The sequence below is a fragment of the Hylobates moloch genome, unplaced genomic scaffold (genome assembly GCF_009828535.3).
Source record: "Hylobates moloch isolate HMO894 unplaced genomic scaffold, HMol_V3 SCAFFOLD_23, whole genome shotgun sequence".
Taxonomy (NCBI): Eukaryota; Metazoa; Chordata; class Mammalia; order Primates; family Hylobatidae; genus Hylobates; species Hylobates moloch.
This window is the reverse complement of record NW_026652298.1, coordinates 40,050,748-40,071,725: the sequence shown is the minus strand read 5'-3', so window position 1 is coordinate 40,071,725 and position 20,978 is coordinate 40,050,748. Positions and strand designations below refer to the sequence as shown.

Sequence of the window (20,978 nt, the reverse complement as noted above, 5' to 3'; positions counted from 1 at the left end):
TTTTTTTGAGCACTTACTAAATCCTGCCATGAAATGCTTTGTGGATAGTATCACAATTTATCCTTCAGTAACCTAAGGGGAGGTAGCATGCATATCCTCATTTTACAGAGGAAAACAGACACTTAGGCAGTGGGCTGGGTGTGGTAGCTCACGTCTGCAATCCCAGCACTTTGGGAGGTTGAGGTGGGAGGACTGCTTGAGGCCAGGAGTTCGAGACCAGCCTAGGTAACATACTGAGACCTCATCTCTACTAAAAATAAAAAAAATTAGCCGTGCGCTACTCAGGAGGCTGAGGAGGGAGGATCGCTTGAGCCTGGGAGGTTGAGGCTGCAGTGAGCTATGATGGCGTCACTGCACCCCAGCCTGGACGACAGAACGAGACCCTGTCTCAGAAAAATTAATGATAAAGTGACCAGCTCATGGTCACAAACCACTAAGAAGGGGAATAGGACACATCCAGAGGTGTGGGTGCAAAGCCCAGACTCACAACCTCAAGACTCTGGGACCCCAGGTGAGCCCCTTGGCTTCTGTGAGTCTCAGTTTCTTCATCTGTAAAATGGGGACAGTGAGTCCAACCTCATCTAGGAGGTGACCAGCACAGTGCCTGACCCAGCAGGTACTCAACTGGCCGTTGGAAAGGGCAAGAGGAAAGGCCCTAGCATTTGGGGACCCCCCCCCAGGAGTGCTGGAAGACCAACGGCTGCTACCTGAACCTAACAGGAGACCCCACGGAGGGAACGGGAACGGCCAGCTGCCCACAGGATGCTGGGACCTCGGTGCCTGTCACCTTCCCTGTCCCTGCTCTCTGACCTCCTCCGTCCCCCTGGACCTGCTCAATGGTCTGGGGCCACACAGAGTGGGGTGCCAGGTCACGCCTCGTAGAATGGGTGCGACCCTCCCCAAATTCTCCAAATGGCCTTGCCCACTTGGGTGATGAGGGAAACGGAGCCTGAGCCGGGACTCAGACCACCACTGATCTGCCTCTAGAATGCTACAGCCCTGATGGGAGAGGGCCTGAGGCGCAGGGTGGCCCAAGCCTTCAGCCAGGAGCTCAGAGGGTGACAAGTCGAGGCCTCCAGCACCCAGGAAGCAGGACCCGCCTGCCTGGGCTGTAGGCTGGAGAGTGGGCAGACGTGGGCCGGGGGTCGGTTGGTGCCGGCGGGAGGTTCCAGCCCCGTGTGGATGGAGATGGAGGTGACCTCCAGTCGGTGCCGGGAGTGGGGACTTGAGCTCCCTCAGTGGGGGTGGTGGGGGCTACCTTGGGGTCGGGCTTCGGACTGAGGCTGGGGGAAGCTGTGGCGCCCGCATTATTTGCGGAGAGGAGTGGTAGGATGCTTGGGGGTTGGGGGTGCGGGTTCCCTGACACTGAATTCATTATTGGGAGATTCCTCTTCACAATCCCTCGACACCTCCCACGGGAACCCCGGGCCAGGAACGCCTGACAGCCTGGCGGGCCGGCTCCAGGGCCACTGGCGCCCGGGTCTCTCGGCGCCCGGTCCCCGCCCGCCCGCTGCCTCGGAACCCTCCCCCGCGGGTCCCGCAGCCTCTGGAAGCCTCTCTGGGCTCAGCCCCGCGCCGCCGCCGCGTCGGGGCTCCGAGTGCACCCCCGGCGGCCGCGTCCCCAGCCCGGCTAGCAGCCCCAGGCCGCCCGCGTCCGCAGAGGCCTGGCCTGAGCGCGCTGCGCGCACGTGGGGAGGGGGCGTCCCGGGGCGGGCGCGGGGAGGGCGGAGCCACGGGCCCGGGCGCGCGGCCGGCGCGGGCTGACGGAGGTCGGCGGCCCGGGAGCGGACCCCGGCGTCCGGGAGGCGGCGCCAGGTGCCGCGCCCCCGCCCCGCGCCCGCCGCGCGCCCCCGCCCCCGGGCCGCCCCCCGCCCGTGACGCGCTGAGCCCGAGCCCAAGCCGGAGCCTGAGGAGGGCGAAGGGGCGGCGGGCGGCGAGGAGGCGGCGGGGGAGGCGGCCGGTGCCGCGGGGCCGCCGCCGCCTCTGAGCCGCGCCGAGCGCACGAGCGCAGCCGCGTCGCTGCGGCCCCGGCCGCGCCATGGGGAAGGAGCAGGAGCTGGTGCAGGCGGTGAAGGCGGAGGACGTAGGGACCGCGCAGAGGCTGCTGCAGAGGCCGCGGCCCGGGAAGGCCAGTGAGTGCCGGGGGCGCGGGGCGCGGGTGGGAGCCCCGGGGGCCCCTCCCCGGCGCAGAGCCCCCCACCCCACCCGGCGCCGGGCGGGGAGGGGACGTTGTCGGGTCCCCGGGGGCGGGGCGGGGCCAGAAGCGCCCAGACCCTCGGTCCGTGCCCCCCACCCTCTGCCCCCAGCACTGGAGATGGGGCGGCCCGGAGAGCCGGCCGTCACCCTGAGCCCCCCAGTGGGCACCTGGCGGCACCCGCCTCCCGGGCCGCGGGCGTTCGCATCCCTCCCTCCCTACCTCTGTCCCCCTCCCTTCCCAGGCTGCGGGCTGACAGCTGGAGGTCTCTGCTGGGGCCTTCAAAGGGCGAGGCGGATGCCCCCCCACACCACACGCACCGGGCAGACAGGGAGGGGGCCCCTGCGGCGAGGGGCGACCCGGGAGCTGATAGTCCCTGGCAGACCCCCTCCCCGCCCCACGTTTAATAACACGCTTTGCAGGGAAGGTGGGGGCAGGACCACGCTGGGGGTGTGGCTGCCCTGGCATGGCCGGTGGGGGGCCATTTACTGATGGGAGAGCAGAGGCCCAAGGTCGCCCAGCCCAGGGCAGGCTGGACTCCAGGCAGGGCCGGCCTGGGGGCAAGGGCTTGGGGCCCTGCTCAGGCAGGCTCCAGCAGACCCGGGTCTCCAGCTTCCCTGCTGGGAAAGGAGGCCATGAGGGAGTGGGGGACCACCACTGGCCATCCCTAGCTTATCCCTAGCTTGCCCTATGGCCGGCCCCAGGAAAGGGCTGGGAACTTGGAGCCCTGATCCTAGCACTCATCCTCGCTCAGCGCGTAGCCTCCCTGGGGGCCGCCGGAGATGGATGGATGGGCGTGTGGACCAGCCGCGTGTGCGGCTGCGCACGTATAGCGGTGTCAGTGTGTCAGGGCACCTGTGCGGGCACGGACAGGGCTCTGCAGGTCGGCACGTGGGGTCTGGGCGTCCTCCCTCCTCCCTCCACCCCCACAGACTGTAAGCCAGAGAGTCCCCCTCCCCTTCCTCCACGGGGATGCCAAGAACTGGTACTGGCTTCTGGGAGGTCGGTGGGGGGCACCTAGAGTCCCAGGAGGACCCCCTCCCCCGCACTTCACCAGCGGCCCATGACTGGCTAGCTCCTGTCCACTGTGTGTAGTAAGAGATAGGGGGCACCGGTGCCTTGCAGGCTAGCCCAGAGCTGATTTCAGGTCCGGGGGCTCAGAAAGGGAGAGCTTGTGGGCAGAGGCAGCCTCAGCTGAGCCTGGAGAGCAGGTGTAGGGATTGAGGGAAGGCAAGGTAAAGGCTTCCACCTAGTGGCCGCATGACCTTGGACATAGACAACTCCAGCTCAGTGGACCTCAGTCTCCTTGTCTGTAGGATGGGATGTCACCCTCACGGTGGGATCCTAAGACCAGTGACCCTGGGCACTTGGAGCCCAGGCATTCAGTAAGTGCTCAGTAAATGCCAGCGATGACCGCAGCCTTAGACGGCCCAGGGCCAGGGGCTGGGGAAGTGGGGGCTTCGGCTCTGGGGAGGTTCCTCCTCCCTTCTATTGTGGCCATTCTGGGGAGGTGTGGGGGCTTCCACCCTCACCTGGGTCTCTGCCTGTCTTGCCTGGCCTCTGGGGCAGGAGAGACACCTGCCCTGGCCCCGGCTCCTGCTCTCTGACTCACAGGGGCGGGTGTAATAAATCAGAGGAGAAATCCCTCCATGAATTAGCTCCGTCGTCATAGCAACGCTGGCCTGCTTTGGAGTAAGATGTATTTTGATTCAGTAAAGTACAGCTGAGTTTGGGCCACGAGGTGGGGGGTGTCCAGCAGTGTCCTCCAGGGCCCCATGAGCCCAGGGCTGTCCCCATGAGCTTTGCTTCCATGGTCCCCTCTGGGTGCCCGGTCCCTTCCCTCCACCCCCTGCTCCTGAGTCACCCCAGGCTCAGCCAGCCCCCCACTTGCCCTGCCCTGAAGGGAGCCTCCTGTGCCCGCACACACACATTTAGCAGCTGTCCTTGAGGGGAAGAGGAGCCTGTTCTGGGGGAGATTCCGGGGCAGGGGCTGGCCTCCTGCTGGCTGGGAGGGACCCCCTCTTCCCTCTGACCCGGACCCTATCCATGGAGGCCCCCTGTCCATGGACGCAGGCCCAAGAATGCCCTGGAGGACACCCCTGAGCACTGAGGGCCAGCGCCCCACCCCCCTTTCACCTTCGAATAGCCCACTAGTAGCTCCCTTCTAGCCTGGGATATGGACTGGACCCCAGAGGTAGGGACAAGCTCAGGATAGCAGTGAGAGGGCGGTCAGGGGTAAGGGCTTTATTGTCATAGAGTCACGGGGCTTAGGGACCTCGTGGAGAGGGAGGGGGGCTCCTGGACTTTCATCCTGGCCCCGGCCCCCTCCAGCCATGCTCTGCTCCTGCTTCATCCAGAGAACCCGTTTCCAGGTGAAACAGCCCCCAGCCCCAGGCCCTTCTCAGTTCTGGGACCTTCCTGGGTACCCACTGTCCCCCACAGGAATTGGGGTTAGCGTGTCACAAGACCTCAAGTTGCCTCCATCCAATTTCAGCCAGTTTCCCCTTGAGGAGACCATGGATAGGGAGAGGGACGAGATGGCTTTAGTAAGGCGCCCCTCCTCACATGGGGGTGGTCCCCTTCCTGAGGGAGACACCCTCCCCCACTGGCAGATGTTACTTTCTGGGCTTTGACCTCCAGCCCCTCCGAGATTTCAGCCCCTGCAGGTGTGGCTGGGTGAGAAGGTGGTTTCCACGCTGGCTGCCTCAGCTGGGGGAGGGAGGACAGGCCCTGGCTTGGGCAGTCCTGGGGCCGTGCTGAGGGCTGGCTACCCTGGAGCTGGGAAGAGCGGGGGTGAGCGTTCTTGGGGGAGAACCTCCTGAGTGTGGTCCTGGCGGGAATGCACGGGACAGTGACGCCTGCGCTCCCTTCAGCTAATGGCAAGGGATGGTGGCAGGCCCCATGACATAATTCCCAGGTCCCCATGCAAAATGTAAACGCAGGGCCCCTTGCTCAAAAATAAGAATTTCAGGCCGGGCATGGCGGCTTATGCCTGTAATCCCAGCACTTTGGGAGGGTGAGGCAGGCGGATCACCTGAGGTCGGGAGTTCGAGACCAGCCTGACCAACATGGAGAAACCCCGTCTCTACTAAAAATACAAAATCAGCCAGGAGTGGTGGCGCATGCCTGTAATCCCAGCTACTCTGGTGGCTGGAGCAGGAGAATTGCTTGAACCCGGGAGGTGGAGGTTGTGGTGAGCCGAGATCGTGCCATTGCACTCCAGCCTGGGCAACAAGAATGAAACTCCGTCTGCAATAAAAAAAAAAAAAGAAAAAGAATTTCAAGATGGTGACAGGAGAGCATCCGCAGGCATGGGGCCCTTCTGAGCCAAGCACAGGCCGCACACCCATGGAGTCGCCTCGGCAGCCAGGCAGGGTGTGGGGGATGAGGAGATCGGTCCAGTCTGCAACTGAGCACCTCATCTGTGCGGGGCGCCATTTTAGCCACCGAGGATCCCTCCGTGAGCAGAACAGATGACGGTCCTTGTCCCCTTGGTGCTGGTAGTTGAGTGATGGAGATGGGTAGGAGCAAGAGCAGAAGGAGGTTGACGTGGCAGGTGGTGACGAGGGCTGCAGAGCCAGGCACAGCAGCTGCGGGGCAGGCAGGGTCACCACTTCAGATGGGGAGGGCATGCTGAGTGAGCAGCCTGTGGGTAAGGATGTGAAAAATGTGAGGGAGGCTGTGGGGTTAACCAGGGAAGAGGAGCCCGCACGTGCACACAGGGCATGTGGAAAGGCCCTGGGCAGGGCAGCCTATATGTTGGAGGAACGTCTGGAGGCCTGTGTAGCTGCAGCAGGAATGACGGAAGTAAAGATAACTGAGAGCAAAACAGGAGCCCCACATAACGGCCACTGTCCAGTGTCAGCCTCCCCTCCCAGCACAGCCACTGTCCAGTGTCGGCCTCCCCTCCCAGCACAGCCACTGTCCAGTGTCGGCCTCCCCTCCCAGTGAGACCAGTGCTGCCAGGGGGTCCTCAGGAGAGGAGTGGCGAGATCTGATTCATGTTCTCTCTTTCTTTTTTTTCAGACAGGGTCTTGCTCTGTCGCCCAGGTTGGAATGCAGTGGTGAGATCCCAGCTCACTGCAGCTTCAACCTCCTGGGCTCAAGTGATCCTCCCACCTCAGCCTCCCAAGTAGCAGGGACCACAGGCACACACCTCCGTGCCCGGCTAATTTTTTTTCCTTTATTTTTTATAGACAAGGTCTTGCTATGTTGGCCAGGCTGGTCTCGAACTCCTGGCTACAAGTGATCCTCCCACCTCAGCCTCCCAAAGTGCTGGGGTTACAGGCGTGAGCCACGGCACAGAGCCTGACTCATGTTTTCCCAGGGAACCCCGACTGGGGTGGATGTGGAGGTTGGACCAAGGGATGTGGGAAGACCTTAGCGACACCAGTGGGGAGGGGATGGCACTTAGACTGCCAGAGATGCCGGCCTGGACCAGGTTGGTAACAGTGGCTGGGGGGAGAAGGGCTACGGTTCCAAGTGTGCTCTGGGGATGTCTGGGAGGCAGAGCTGATGGACAAGCTATAGGTGTGCAGGAAAGGCCCCAGGGCTGGCTCCAAGGTTTTGGCCTGGGCCATGGTCAGGAAGGATGGCATTGCCACTAACCAAGAGGGACACTGGTGCCAGCAGTGTCTGAGCAGAGGGGGAGGGGCCAGTGAGGCTGGAGACGCCTTTGCTTGCCAGGAGAAACCCCTGGCTGGAGAGAGCTGGGGGTGGGATTCCTGTACGGCTAATATTAGTAATCGCCATGCACCGAGTCCTGACTTGTGCCAGGCCGTGCACGCTTTATGTCTGGGAATGCTCTCACACCTCCGGGAGGCCCTGTTAGCACCCGCAGCTCCAGCTCAGGGAGGGCACCAGCAGCCAAGGCCACAGGCTGGTGAGTGGCAGCGCAGAGATTTGAATTCACAGCTGTCTGGCTCCCTCGGCCAGCCTCGTGGGCCATCAGGGGACCCGCACCCTGTGTCCAGTGGCTGGGACCGAGGCCGGGGCAGCAGGGGCTGCTGTGGGTCACTGTGCAAGCCCTGCAGCCAGCCCTGTGCCTCGACTCCCTCAATTCCCCTGCCCTCAGCTCCTGCCCCCACCCTGTCCTGGGCCTGGACAAAGGGGCTTCTGTCCTGCCAGCTCCCCTCTCAGAGTGACTGACCCACAAATGGGTTATGTAACCATGGCCCAGATAGGCGGGGGTTTGGCCCAAGTCTGCTTGGACTAGAGCCCACTGGGAGGGCATCGGTGGGCTTCCCTCCTCTGGCAGCCGGCTGGGGGGGGCCAGGATGTGGGGGGCCCCAGGAGGACGCTGGGGCCCTGAAGGGAGGGCGTGGGCCCCTCTGGCCTCAGGTGCTCCAAGTCGCCAGGGAGCAGGCAGCCGTTCGCGTGAGGTTGCTCGGAGGTGCCAGCCCACTCGCCTGCCTCCCACTTCTGCTCATCCACACTGGCTGTGGCCCAGGGCTGGCAGTGGGGGTGCTGCACGGTAGAGACGCAGATCCTCCCCCAGAGATACCCCCATTTCCGGGTGTTCCAGCCTCCCTGGCCACCCCCGGCCCCATCTGGATCCTTCTGAGAGACAGATTGGGCCGGCTCTCTCCCTCCCACCATTGGCAGGTGCTCAGCCAGTGTCCCGAGGGAGGGGTGTGCGTGCACATGTGTGTGCCTGTGTGGGTGCACAGCCTTGCCTCCTATCCCCAGGTGGGGACAAGGACTCCAGGCCGGAGTCCTTAGTACTGTGAACCCCCACATCTCAGGGCAATGGGACACCAAGGCCCGAGCAGCTGGCACCTGGGGCAGGGTGCGGGGCAGAGCTGAACGTGTGAGTGTACGAGTGGACGAGTGAGTGTCTGCAGACTGAGAGCCCAGCAGCTTTGTGCCTGCCAGGGAGATGGCTAGCTCCCTCTCCCTGCCTTCAGGCCGCCTGGAGGGGCTGGTACAGCCTCCCTTCACCAAGTCTCCTTCCATCCCCAGAGCTCCTGGGCTCCACCAAGAAGATCAATGTCAACTTCCAGGACCCGGATGGGTGAGTTCTGAGCCGGGTGGTGCCTGCCTGGAAGGGAGGGTGGCTCCTAGGGAGGCCTAGGTGCTGGGGAGGGCACGGTGCCGGGGAGGCCGGGGAGGCCGGGGCGCCAGGGTCTCTGCTCTATGTGTCCTCTGCACATGCCAGCTTCTCGGCTCTGCACCACGCGGCCCTGAACGGCAACACGGAATTGATCAGCCTGCTGCTGGAGGCCCAGGCCGCTGTGGACATCAAGGACAACAAAGGCAAGACTGGCTGAGGGCCTCTGGTGGGGGCGGAGGCGAGGGCAGTGAGGGGGCTCCCCAGGGCCTGCATGGGTCCTTGGCTGAGGTCTCAGCCCAGGATCTCAGTCTGATTTCAGGCAGGTCCTCCTGGGATCAGGGTCCTGGAGGCCAGGGGTGGGCTTGGGGTCAGGGGTCAGCTCCCAGCATTCCCCCCACCTCCCAGGGTTGGCCTTGGGGTCAGAGGTCAACTCCCAGCAACCCCCCCACCCCCCAGGGTTGGGCTTGGGGTCAGGAGTCAGCTCCTAGCACCCTCCCACCCCCTAAGGTTGGCCTTGAGGTCAGGGCTCAGGTCCCAGCACCCCCCTATCCCCCAGGTTGGGTTTGGGGTCAGTGGTCAGCTCCCAGCATCTCCCACCCCCCAGGGTTGGGCTTGGTGTCAGGGGTCAGGTCCCAGCACCCACCTATCCTCCAGGGTTGGGTTTGGTGTCAAGGGTCAGCTCCCAGCATCCCCTCGCCCCCCAGGCATGCGGCCGCTGCACTATGCGGCCTGGCAGGGCCGGAAGGAGCCCATGAAGCTGGTGCTGAAGGCGGGCTCGGCCGTGAACATCCCGTCTGATGAGGGCCACATCCCCCTGCACCTGGCGGCCCAGCATGGTCACTATGATGTGGTGAGGCCCGAGGGTGGGGACAGGGGTGGGGCAGCAGGGGCAGGGCAGCGCGGCCTGAGGATGTGCGGACCTGACTGCGCCCTTGGCCCCCAGTCTGAGATGCTGCTACAGCACCAGTCTAACCCGTGCATGGTGGACAACTCGGGGAAGACGCCCCTGGACCTGGCCTGCGAGTTCGGCCGCGTTGGGGTGAGTCTCCTGTGGAGCCCTGTGGGGTGGGGCTGCGGAGCCCCACATCAGGGCCCCCCTACCCTGACCCCTCCTTCAAGGTGGTCCAGCTGCTCCTCAGCAGCAACATGTGTGCGGCGCTGCTGGAGCCCCGGCCGGGAGACGCCACCGACCCCAACGGCACCAGCCCTTTGCACCTCGCAGCCAAAAACGGCCACATCGACATCATCAGGTAGAGCCGGTGGCAGGGAGGGCCTCGGCCTTAGGGTCCCCAGGTTTCAGCAAAAGCCTGGGGCTCAGGGCACCAGCTTCTGGCTTGGGGATAGGGCGGGAGCAGGCAGGTTCCCAGGTCCCTGGTCAGGCCTCTGGCATGGCCTCCAGGGCCCATGTACAGGATGAGCTGGAGGGGCTGGGAAGTGGGCTTCTGCGACTTCTCTGTCCCAGCCCCGCCGCTCCTGGGTGCGCTCGAGGAGGTGCTGAACTTCCCTGAGCCTCGCTTTCCCATCAGTAAAGTGGGGTTCACAGCAGCACCTACACTAGCATTAGACACGACAACAGCTGGGAAGTCTTAGCACGGGGGGGCCCTTCAACAGTGCTCCCTATGGGCTGGGTGGCCCGGCGGCTCACACCTGTAATCCCAGCACTTTGGGAGGCCAAGGAGGGAGGATTGCTTGAGGCCAGGAGTTCGAGACCAGCCTGGGCAACATGTCAAGACCCCATCTCTACAAAAAAATACAAAAACTAGACGGGTGTGTTGGCACACACCTGTAGACCCAGCTACTTGGGAAGTTGAGGCAGGAGCATCACTTGAGCCTATGAGGTTGAGGCTGCAGTGAGCGGTGATTGTGCCACTGCACCCCAGCCTGGGTGACAGAGCAAGACCCTGTCTCAAAAAAAAAAAAGAAAAAAAATCAGCTGGATGTGGTGACGCACACCTGTAGTCCTGGCTGCTTGAGAGGCTGAGGTTGGAGGATCACATGAGCCTGGGAGGTCGAGGCTGCAGTGAGCCAGGACGGTGCCACTGCATTCCAGCCTGAGTGACAGAGAGAGACCCCATCTCTACTTTTTATAAAAAAAGCGGCTGAGTGCTGTGGTTCAAAATGCTGCAATCCCAGTATTTTGGGAGGCTGACGCAGGAGCCCAGGAATTTGAGACCAGCCTGGGCAACATAGCAAGACATGGTCTTTACAAAAAATAAAGGCAAAAAAAAAAAAAAAAAAAAAAAAAGGCTGGGAATCGTCACACACATCTGTAATCCCAGCTACTCTGGAGGCTGAGGCAGGAGGACTGCTTGAGGCCAGGAGTTTGAGGCGGCAGTAAGCCATGACTGCACCACTGTACTCCAGCTGGGGTGACAGAGTGAGACCCTGTCTTAGAAAAAGTAGGCCAGGCATAGTGGCGCACGCCTGTAATCCCAGCACTTTGGGAGGCTGAGGCGAGTGGATCACCTGAGGTCAGGAGTTGGTGTCCAGCTTGGCCAAAATGGTGAAACCCCATCTCTACTAAAAATACAAAATTAGCTGGGCGTGGTGGGAGGTGCCTGTAATCCCAGCTACTCTGGAGGCTGAGGCAGGAGAATCGCTTGAACCCGGGAGGTGGAGGTTGTAGTGAGCTGAGATCGCACCATTGCACTCCAGCCTGGTCAACAAGGGTGAAATTCCGTCTCAAAAAAAAAAAAACAAACCCTCAGAACTCAGTGAATGTCCGAGACATGGGGCAGGGCTGGACAGTCCTCAGCCCCCAAGCTGACTGCTGGGGTACCTGGAAATGGAGGCCTGGCTTGGGGGTTCTGGGGCCAGCCTCCTGCCTGAAGGCCCCGCCTGTCCACCTTGCCTTCCCTCCAGGCTCCTCCTCCAAGCCGGCATCGACATTAACCGCCAGACCAAGTCCGGCACGGCCCTGCACGAGGCTGCGCTCTGCGGAAAGACGGAGGTGGTGCGGCTGCTGCTGGATGTGAGTGTGGGGCCCAGGGTCGCTGGGCCCAGGGGCTTTAGGGGCTCCTGACAGAGAGCCTCATCTCTCACACGTGCAGAGCGGGATCAATGCCCATGTGAGGAATACCTACAGCCAGACAGCCCTGGACATCGTGCACCAGTTTACCACGTCCCAGGCCAGCAGGGAGATCAAGCAGCTGTTGCGAGGTGGGCCCGGGCAGGGCAGAGGGGCAGTGGCTGGGGCCGGGGCTGGGCCAGATCAGCCCGCAGAACTTGGGGGGCCCCCTCCTGTATCCCCAGAGGCCTCAGCGGCCCTGCAGGTCCGGGCAACCAAGGATTATTGCAACAATTACGACTTGACCAGCCTCAACGTGAAGGCAGGGGACATCATCACAGTAAGCATGGCCCCAGGGGCCGTCTCGGCAGGGAGGGGGCGGCACCTGGGCGTGCGCACCCCAGAGCACCCTCCCACCGCAACTGGGGGGCACTAGGCAGGAGACTCTGCGAAAGGGGGCATCTCCCTGAGCACCCCCCACCTTACTGGCCAGGTCCTCGAGCAGCATCCGGATGGCCGGTGGAAGGGCTGTATCCATGACAACCGGACGGGCAATGACCGGGTGGGCTACTTCCCGTCCTCCCTGGGCGAGGCCATCGTCAAGCGAGCAGGCAAGTTCTACTCCACCCTGGGGGCAGGCAGGAGCCGCCCACCCTGGGCTTAGGGGCTGGAAGGAGCGAGTGTGCTAAGGGTATGGGGGCCCAGCAGGGCTGGGTTTCTGAGTGCCAGCGTGGGGTTGAGTGGGGAGCATCAGGGTGCCCCAGCGGCCGTCTCCTCACCCGTTCCCACACCTATTCCTTCGTGCGTTCCACCAAGCACTGTGTGCCGCCACGTCTGGTTCTGAACTGGCCACCAGGACAGATGGGGACCCAACTCCCAAGGAGCTCGTCCTGGGGCAGGAGGGGGCAGGGGACAGCGAAGTAAACATGAAAGGACACGTACTAACCAGTGACCTGGAGCACAGGGAGGGCCTGCTTGAGATGAGGCAGTCAGGGAAGGCCAGAGAATGCTCTGAGAGGCGGGTGGGTTCCAGGTGGCAGGAGCTGTGTGTTAAAAGGGGGCGGTACCAGACGTGGTGGCTCATGCCTGTCATCCCAACACTTTGGAAGGCCGAGGCGAGAGGATGTTTGAGCCCAGGAGTTCGAGATCAGCCTGGGCAACATAGTGAGATTCCATCTCTACAAAAAATGAAATTAGCCATGCCGGGCGCGGTGGCTCACGCTTGTAATCCCAGCACTTTGGGAGGCCGACGCGGGCGGATCATGAGGTCAGGAGATCGAGACCACGATGAAACCCTGTCTCTACTAAAAATACAAAAAATTACCCGGGCGTGGTGGCGGGCGCCTTTAGTCCCAGCTACTCTGAGAGGCTGAGGCGGGAGAATGGCGTGAACCCGGGAGGCGGAGCTTGCAGTGAGCCGAGATTGCGTCACTGCACTCCAGCCTGGGCGACAGAGCGAGACTCCGTCTCAAAAAAAAAAAAAAAAAAAAAAAAAAATGAAATTAGCCAAGCATGGTGGTGTGTGCCTATGGCCCCAGCGACTTGGGAGGCTGAGGTGGGAGGATTGCTTGAGCCTGGGAAGTGGAGGCTACAGTGAGCCAAGATTGCACCAGCCTGAGTGACAGAGCAAGACCCTGTCTCAAAAAAATAATAATGATAAAAACAAAGGCACTCAAGTGTTTGCTCTTGGTGAAGAAAAAAGGAAAAAACCAAAGGCGCTGAGGCAGGCAAGAGCTGGGCACATCTGAGGAACAGGAGGCTGAGGAGAGGGACTAGGCCAGGGGCCCAGGCTGTGAAGCCCCACGTGGCGGCTCCAAGGGACCAGGGGCCCGTTTACTTCTGATGGAGGACATGGAGGTTGACAGGGCCAGCCCCCCGCATGGCCATCTAGCTCCTGAGTGGGAGCCTTGGCTCCAGCTTGTGGGGGGACTTCTTGCCTGCCCCCCACTCCCCAGTACAGAGACTTTCACACCGTCCAGCAATCTCTGGCCCCCTGCCTGCAGGACCCCAGGGCCACTGGCAGGATGCCTGGGCTTGGCTGCCTCTGCCTCTCTCCTGCTCTAAACGTCTGGGGTGGGAGGGGTCTTCTGAGGGGCTCTCAGCTCCCTGGAGACAACAGTGGGCAGAGAGGACCCCCGGCTGTGGTTGCACCGGCCTCTGCCCCGCCTCCCCTGCGCCAGCTCCCGCCCTCGCTGGCCCAGGACTCAGGAGGCTTTGCTTGATCCACAGGTTCCCGAGCAGGCACTGAACCAAGCCTGCCCCAGGGAAGCAGCTCATCGGGACCCTCTGCACCCCCAGAGGAGATCTGGGTGCTGAGGAAGCCTTTTGCAGGTAGGCCAGGTCCCTGAAGGGCAGAGGTGGCAGGACTTCCACAAGGCACCACCGTGGGGCCAGGCAGGGGCCGGCACCAGCCTCATCTTGCCCCCTTGTGCTGGCAGTTGGGGACCGAAGCGGCAGCATTAGCGGCGTGGCTGGCGGCCGGGGCAGCGGGGGCCACGCCCTACACGCGGGCTCTGAGGGCGTCAAGGTAGGTGGGGTGGTGGCCGGGGCCAGGGTGGCCAGGGCTGGGAGTAGGCGACAAGCCGGTGTTTCTGGGTTGCAGCTCCTGGCAACGGTGCTTTCCCAGAAGTCCGTCTCGGAGTCCAGCCTGGGGGACAGCCCCGCCAAGCCTCCAGAAGGCTCTGCAGGTAAGAGCAAGGGTGCTGCCATGCAGCCCGACAGAGGAAAGCAGCCCGACAGCCCTTGTCCCCCCACCCACTCTCGTCCTCAGGTGCGGCCCGGTCCCAGCCTCCAGCGGCCCACGCTGGGCAGGTCTATGGGGAACAGCTGCCCAAGAAGCTGGAGCCAGCATCGGAGGGCAAGGTACAGGGCTTGGGGGTGCTCTCAGTGTGGGCTCCGGGGAGAGGTGTAAGGCCGATGGGCTGATGGGTGCCTACACGGCCTGCCTGGCCTGGCTGCGGCGGGGTCGGGGGCATTGCCAGGCCAGACCCTCTCCTCTGTCTGTCAGTTTGTGTGTGTTGTGTGTGTGTCCGCCCGCGTGTACGGGTGTCGTTGTTGTGCGGGCTGTGCGTGTGGGCCAACCTGTGCCTCCGTGTGTGCATGTGTGTGTGTGGGGTGCGTGTGTGATGGTGTGACTGTGAGCCGGCCACGCGTGTCTGTGTACAGGTGGAAGGGGCTGGGTATGAGATGGTGCAGCGCGTGCATGGGCGCGGCGTGTGGTGTGCGAGTGCACTCATGTGCCGGAGAGGTATAAGCTGCTGGCTGAGTCCTGCACGGTGGAGGAGGCAAGGTGCCCCTGCCTGTGGGCACAGAGCCCACCTTCCGGTCCAGCCCGAGGCCCCTTTCCCAGAGCCCCCTCCTAAAGGGCCGCACCACCTGCATCCCCAAGATGGTGCGGGGTGTCCCTGGTGCAGGAGCAGGGGACAGTCAGGGAGGCGTACGGCAGACAGTAGCAGCCCCCCTGCCGCCTCCCCCCACCGGTGGAGATCCCAGAAGAAGGCGGAAGGGTGGAGGATGCTCCAGGAGGCGCCTCGGGGACCGCGGACTGAGGATCACTCGCGGGCCAGGCTCACCGGGGCCTGCTGCAGATGGAGCAGCGGACAGCGGACACGGTGGCTGCACGGCTGGCCGGCCAAGCAGAGAAGGAGGCGCTGTGGTGGCAGGGCGCGGCCAGGCAGGCGAGGCTGCAGTGGGTGCCTTGTGTCTTCCAGAGCTCCGAGGCCGTGAGCCAGTGGCTCACCGCGTTCCAGCTGCAGCTCTACGCCCCCAACTTCATCAGCGCCGGCTACGACCTGCCCACCATCAGCCGCATGACCCCCGAGGTGAGCCTTCCACACGCCGCCAGCGCCAGCTGCATCCCACAGATGGGCACAGCCCCTAGCTGACAAGCCTCCCCTCTGCCTAGGACCTCACGGCCATTGGTGTCACCAAGCCAGGCCACCGGAAGAAGATCGTGGCAGAGATCAGCGGCCTTAGCATCCCCGACTGGCTGCCTGAGCACAAACCCGTAAGGCCACCTGCACCCCAGGGCTGGGCCCAGGACGGGCAGACAGACAGACAGAGAACCTGCCTCCCTGGCCACAGCCCCCACCCGCCCGCAGGGGCTTGAGGGAGAGGAGAGTGGAGGATGTCCTGCTAGCAGGGAGCCTCCCAGTCAGCCCCTGTTCTGTCACTGGGGCAGGGGCGAGGTGGTGCTGTCCAGGGGTCATCGCTGCTGAGGGAGCTTGAAACCAGGAGAGTCCCCTCCCCACGTCCATGCTGTCAGCAGGACTCCCTCTACATGCAGGCTGCCCCACAGGGACCCCCAGCCACCAAGCCTCCAAGCACTGCCACTCACATGCAGACTGCAGGGGGCTATGCTTAACGGCCTATGCTCACACGCACCCAGGCACGTGCCAGTCACACACACGGTGGGCGTGCATGGAACACCCTGCAGGCGTCCACCAACTTGTGTGCGTGCACACATGCTCCACCGCACGTGTGGCCCTCAGCAATAGCTGACACCCCTGTTTTCAGCGATACCTGCACAAGCCATGGCCGGTCGTCATCAACAGGGAGGTGCAGCCAGGCGCGGTGGCTCACGCCTGTAATCCCAGCACTTTGGGAGGCCGAGATAGGTGGATCATGAGGTCAAGAGATCGAGACCATCCTGGCTAACATGGTGAAACCCCATCTCTACTAAAAATACAAAAAATTGGCCAGGCGTGGTGGCGGGTGCCTGTAGTCCCAGCTACTTGGGAGTCTGAGGCAGGAGAATGGCGCAAACCGGGAGGCAGAGCTTGCAGTGAGCCGAGATCGCGCCACTGCACTCCAGCCTGGGCGACAGAGCGAGACTCTGTCTCAAAAAAAGCAAAACAACAGGGAGGTGCCTGTGCAGTGGGATGGGTTCTGGGCCTGAAGAAGGTGGGCCCAGGCCTAGCCCAACCGAAGCGGACTCTCTGGGCCTCACACTGCGCTCTGGGCTCCCAACGGGAGAGGCGATCGGTGGCTGTCAAAAGCCACCTGGGGCGTGGGTCTGCACTCACCCTGCCTTGCCTCACTCAACTGGTAGCTCGGGGGTCCTCCTAGGGGTCAGGTCCGGGTCCCATGGGCCTTTGCCACGCACCTGGGGGTGGCTGAGTGTGCCAAGAGCAGTTGCATGAGTGAATTCCAGCTGGGAGTATGGATGCCTGGATGCCGCTCGGGGAGTGATCGGGTGTTTCTCGGTGCAGATCACTGTGGGTGTTGGCACGTGTGTGTGTTGTGGCTGTGTGGCATGTGTGTGGCCCTGTGTCTGATGTGGGTGAGAGGTCAGAGTGTGAAACGGGACTGGGTGCTGGTGCCTGTGCATGGCTGGGAGCGCAGTGTGCAAGTCGTGTGCGTGTTCCTGTACTAGGTGTGGCCCCGTGCGTCTGTGTCCATGACTCTGGGGTGTGTCTCCCCATGGTGCTGTACTCGTGGCTGCCTGGCTGGGTGGGAAAGTACCTTCTTCTGCCCCCCCGACAAGGGTGTCCTGTGGATGTGGTCAGCCGTGTGTGTGCACATGTGCTTGATGTGCGGCATGCAGTGTCCGGTGCCTGAGCTGAGGCTCTGCCTACATTTCTGGTGCCAACACCTTGGCCTATCCGTTTGTCCCCGTCTGTCTGTGCCCTGCTGGCCCCGTGACCCCTCCTCCTCCAGCTCCAGGTAGATGGGCAGGGTGCGGGCAGCCAGCCCAGGTGGCCCCTCTGTGTCTCTGCTCTGTAGGCTAACCTGGCCGTGTGGCTGTCCATGATCGGCCTGGCCCAGTACTACAAGGTGTTGGTGGACAATGGCTACGAGAACATCGATTTCATCACCGACATCACGTGGGAGGACCTGCAGGAGATCGGCATCACCAAGCTGGGTGAGGTCCCAGCCCCAGCCCCAGCCCTCCTCCCCAGCCCAACCCTCAGCCCAACCCTCAGCTCCAGCTCCAGCCCCAGCCCCAGCCCCAGCCCCACCCTCAGCCTCAGCCCCAGCCACCAGCCCAGCCCCTAGCCCCAGCCCACAGCCCAGCCCTGCCCCACCCCGCCCCGCCCTGCCCCTGGCCTGGCCCCTGCCCCTCCGCCTCCTGGTCCACCTGACCTGCCCTCTGTGCCCCACTCAGGGCACCAGAAGAAGCTGATGCTCGCTGTGAGGAAGCTGGCAGAGCTGCAGAAGGCTGAATACGCCAAGTATGAGGGGGGGCCCCTGCGCCGGAAGGCACCCCAGTCTCTTGAAGTGATGGCCATCGAGTCGCCGCCCCCGCCTGAGCCCACACCAGCCGACTGCCAGTCCCCTAAAATGACCACCTTCCAGGACAGCGAGCTCAGTGATGAGCTGCAGGCTGCCATGACTGGCCCGGCTGAGGTGGGGACCACCGCCGAGAAGCCCTCCAGCCACCTGCCACCCACCCCGAGGGCCACCTCGCGGCAGGAGTCCAGCCTGGGTGGTCGGGCACGGCACATGAGCAGCTCGCAGGAGCTGCTGGGAGATGGGCCCCCTGGGCCCAGCAGCCCCATGTCTCGAAGCCAGGAGTACCTCCTGGATGAGGGCCCGGCCCCCGGCACCCCGCCCAAGGAGGCCCGGCCCGGCCGCCACAGCCACAGCGTCAAGAGGGCCAGCGTGCCCCCTGTGCCTGGCAAGCCACGGCAGGTCCTCCCACCAGGCACCAGCCACTTCACGCCCCCCCAGACGCCCACCAAAACCCGACCAGGCTCTCCCCAGGCCCTTGGGGGACCTCATGGTCCAGCCCCAGCTACGGCCAAGGTGAAGCCCACCCCGCAGCTGCTGCCACCAACAGAGCGCCCCATGTCACCCCGCTCCCTGCCTCAGTCACCCACACACCGCGGCTTTGCCTACGTGCTGCCCCAGCCCGTGGAGGGAGAGGTGGGGCCAGCTGCCCTGGGGCCTGCGCCCCCACCCGTGCCGACGGCTGTGCCTACACTGTGCCTGCCCCCCGAGGCCGACGCGGAGCCGGGGCGGCCCAAGAAGCGGGCCCACAGCCTGAATCGCTACGCGGCGTCCGACAGCGAGCCGGAGCGGGACGAGCTGCTGGTGCCTGCTGCTGCTGGCCCCTATGCCACGGTCCAGCGGCGCGTGGGCCGCAGCCACTCGGTGAGGGCGCCCGCAGGTACCGACAAGAATGTCAACCGCAGCCAGTCCTTCGCCGTGCGGCCCCGAAAGAAGGGGCCCCCGCCGCCCCCGCCCAAGCGCTCCAGCTCGGCCCTGGCTAGTGCCAACCTGGCGGATGAGCCGGTGCCGGACGCCGAGCCTGAGGATGGCCTGCTGGGGGTCCGGGCACAGTGCCGGCGGGCCAGTGACCTGGCCGGCAGCGTGGACACGGGCAGTGCCGGCAGTGTGAAAAGCATCGCAGCCATGCTGGAGCTGTCCTCCATTGGGGGTGGGGGCCGGGCTGCCCGCAGGCCTCCCGAGGGCCACCCCACTGCCCGCCCTGCCAGCCCAGAGCCGGGCCGGGTGGCCACCGTGCTGGCCTCAGTGAAACACAAAGAGGCCATCGGGCCTGGCGGGGAGGTGGTGAACCGACGCCGCACGCTCAGCGGGCCAGTCACCGGACTTCTGGCCACTGCCCGCCGGGGGCCTGGGGAGTCAGCAGACCCAGGCCCCTTTGTGGAGGATGGCACTGGCCGGCAGCGGCCTCGGGGTCCCTCCAAGGGCGAGGCGGGTGTCGAAGGCGCGCCCTTGGCCAAGGTGGAGGCCAGCGCCACACTCAAGAGGCGCCTCCGGGCCAAGCAGAACCAGCAAGAGAACGTCAAGTTCATCCTGACCGAGTCCGACACGGTCAAGCGCCGGCCCAAGGCCAAGGAGCGGGAGGCCGGGCTTGAGGCACCACCGCCACTGTCTGTGTATCAGAATGGCACTGGCACCGTGCGCCGCCGACCCGCCTCGGAGCAGGCTGGGCCTCCGGAGCTGCCTCCACCGCCCCCGCCTGCCGAACCCCCGCCCACCGACCTGGCGCACCTACCCCCATTGCCCCCGCCCGAGGGCGAAGCCCGGAAGCCGCCCAAGCCGCCTGTCTCTCCCAAGCCCGTCCTGACGCAGCCCGTGCCCAAGCTCCAGGGCTCGCCCACACCCACCTCGAAGAAGGTGCCGCTGCCAGGCCCTGGCAGCCCAGGTAGGCGCATGGGGCCAGCCAGGGCGGGGTGAGAAGGCGACAGGACCCTGCTCCACCTCCTTACTCGGTGGTCTGAGGGGTTTTCCTTTTCTTGGGTTTGATGGAAGCCCAGGTGGGGTGGGAACGTGTCCCCAGACCCTCACCATCCAGGGCTGGGGGCAAGGTGAGCAGGGTCTTTCCCGGCCCGCTGGGGAGGCAGCGGCGCGAGGAAGCCGCGGGAGACTGGGGCAGGGGGCGCGGCGGCAGAACTCGTGCCCGCTCGGTGCCAGCATGGTCCTCCCCGCAGAGGTGAAGCGCGCCCACGGCACGCCGCCGCCCGTGTCTCCCAAGCCGCCGCCGCCGCCCACGGCGCCCAAGCCCTCCAAGGTGGCCGCGGGGCTGCCTTCGGGCAGCGCCGGCCCGTCACCCGCACCCTCGCCCGCGCGCCAGCCGCCCGCCGCCCTCGCCAAGCCGCCCGGCACGCCGCCCTCGCTGGGCGCCAGCCCCGCCAAGCCCCCGTCCCCCGGCGCGCCCGCGCTGCACGTGCCCGCCAAGCCCCCGCGCGCCGCCGCCGCCGCCGCCACCGTCGCCCCCGCCCCCGCCCCGCCCGAAGGCGTCTCGCCCGGGGACAGCGCCCGGCAGAAGCTGGAGGAGACGAGCGCGTGCCTGGCCGCGGCGCTGCAGGCGGTGGAGGAGAAGATCCGGCAGGAGGACGCGCAGGGCCCGCGGTAGGTGCGGGGCGGGGCCTGGCGGGCGGAGGGCGGGGCTCGGCAGAGACGGGCGTGCCGTGAGCCGGGCTCGGCCGAGGTCAGCGTGCAGTAGGCGGAGGCCGACGGAGGTGCGGGATGTGGGCGTGTCCTGGTCGAGGTGGGCGCGGTCAGACCCGCCCCGCCCGCTCACGCCCCGCGCTCCGCAGCGACTCGGTGGCAGAAAAGAGCACTGGCAGCATCCTGGACGACATCGGCAGCATGTTCGACGACCTGGCCGACCAGCTGGATGCCATGCTGGAGTGAGCGCCGCCTCGCCAGGCCCGCCCGCGCCGCCCGGGCCCTCCCCGCACACTGACCTATACCTCAGGATGGGCACGGCGCGAGCGGCCAGGCAGGGCCCCGCACAAGCACAACTCCGGCCCCTGGGCCCGGGCCGGGGCGCCCACCGGGGACCGCCTGGCCGGGGGATCCAAGGGCTCTGGGCAGACCCCGCGCCCGCGGGTCCTCCCCACCTGCTGCTCCCCGTGCAATACCTGCTGGGCCTCCTGCCCGCGCGGGAGGGGAGGGCGCCCCGGGACCAGGGATGGGGCAGCGCACAGGCTTGGGCCCAGCACAGAACTGCCCATTGGGACGCCCGGCCAGCCGCTCGGGCGCAGCACAAGGGACAGGGGACCAGGGTCAGGGCCCCCCGCCCCACCGCACCCCCAGAATATAAGCTATCAAGAGTATTAATTTATTGGGAATGAGCTGAGGCGGATTTCCCCAGAGAAACAAAAAGGTATAACTTTAACAAATATATATTTAAAGAAAGAAATATTATTGATTCTATAGAAAACCATTTACCAACTGAAAGGACACGAAGTCTAGTTCCGGACAAAAGCTGTTAAGAGGCCCAGGCTGTCTGCCTGCGGTCCTTCCTCCCT

At 64.5% G+C, this 20,978-nt stretch overlaps 1 protein-coding gene across 3 annotated transcripts; it reads left to right on the top strand.

Annotated features, from left to right (window-relative positions):
- The first annotated feature begins 1,884 nt into the window (after positions 1-1,884).
- Positions 1,885-20,815, top strand: CASKIN1 (CASK interacting protein 1). 3 transcript variants are annotated; one of them, XM_032145064.2, is made up of 20 exons: positions 1,885-2,132; positions 8,156-8,207; positions 8,352-8,449; positions 8,951-9,096; positions 9,190-9,285; positions 9,366-9,496; positions 11,109-11,217; positions 11,297-11,405; positions 11,499-11,593; positions 11,747-11,864; positions 13,483-13,584; positions 13,692-13,780; positions 13,856-13,940; positions 14,024-14,115; positions 14,964-15,074; positions 15,158-15,259; positions 16,978-17,116; positions 17,360-19,366; positions 19,653-20,073; positions 20,262-20,794. In XM_032145064.2, the coding sequence occupies exons 1-20, from the start codon at positions 2,039-2,041 to the stop codon at positions 20,356-20,358; spliced, it is 4,293 nt and encodes a 1,430-aa protein (XP_032000955.1). In that variant the 5' UTR covers positions 1,885-2,038; the 3' UTR covers positions 20,359-20,794. The 3 variants fall into 3 exon arrangements, with proteins under 3 accessions (XP_032000955.1, XP_032000954.1, XP_032000956.1); XM_032145063.2 differs by having other exon boundaries at positions 1,891-2,132; positions 11,297-11,593; positions 20,262-20,815; XM_032145065.2 differs by lacking the exons at positions 14,964-15,074; positions 15,158-15,259 and having other exon boundaries at positions 1,891-2,132; positions 11,297-11,593; positions 20,262-20,815.
- Positions 20,816-20,978: the final 163 nt, after the last annotated feature.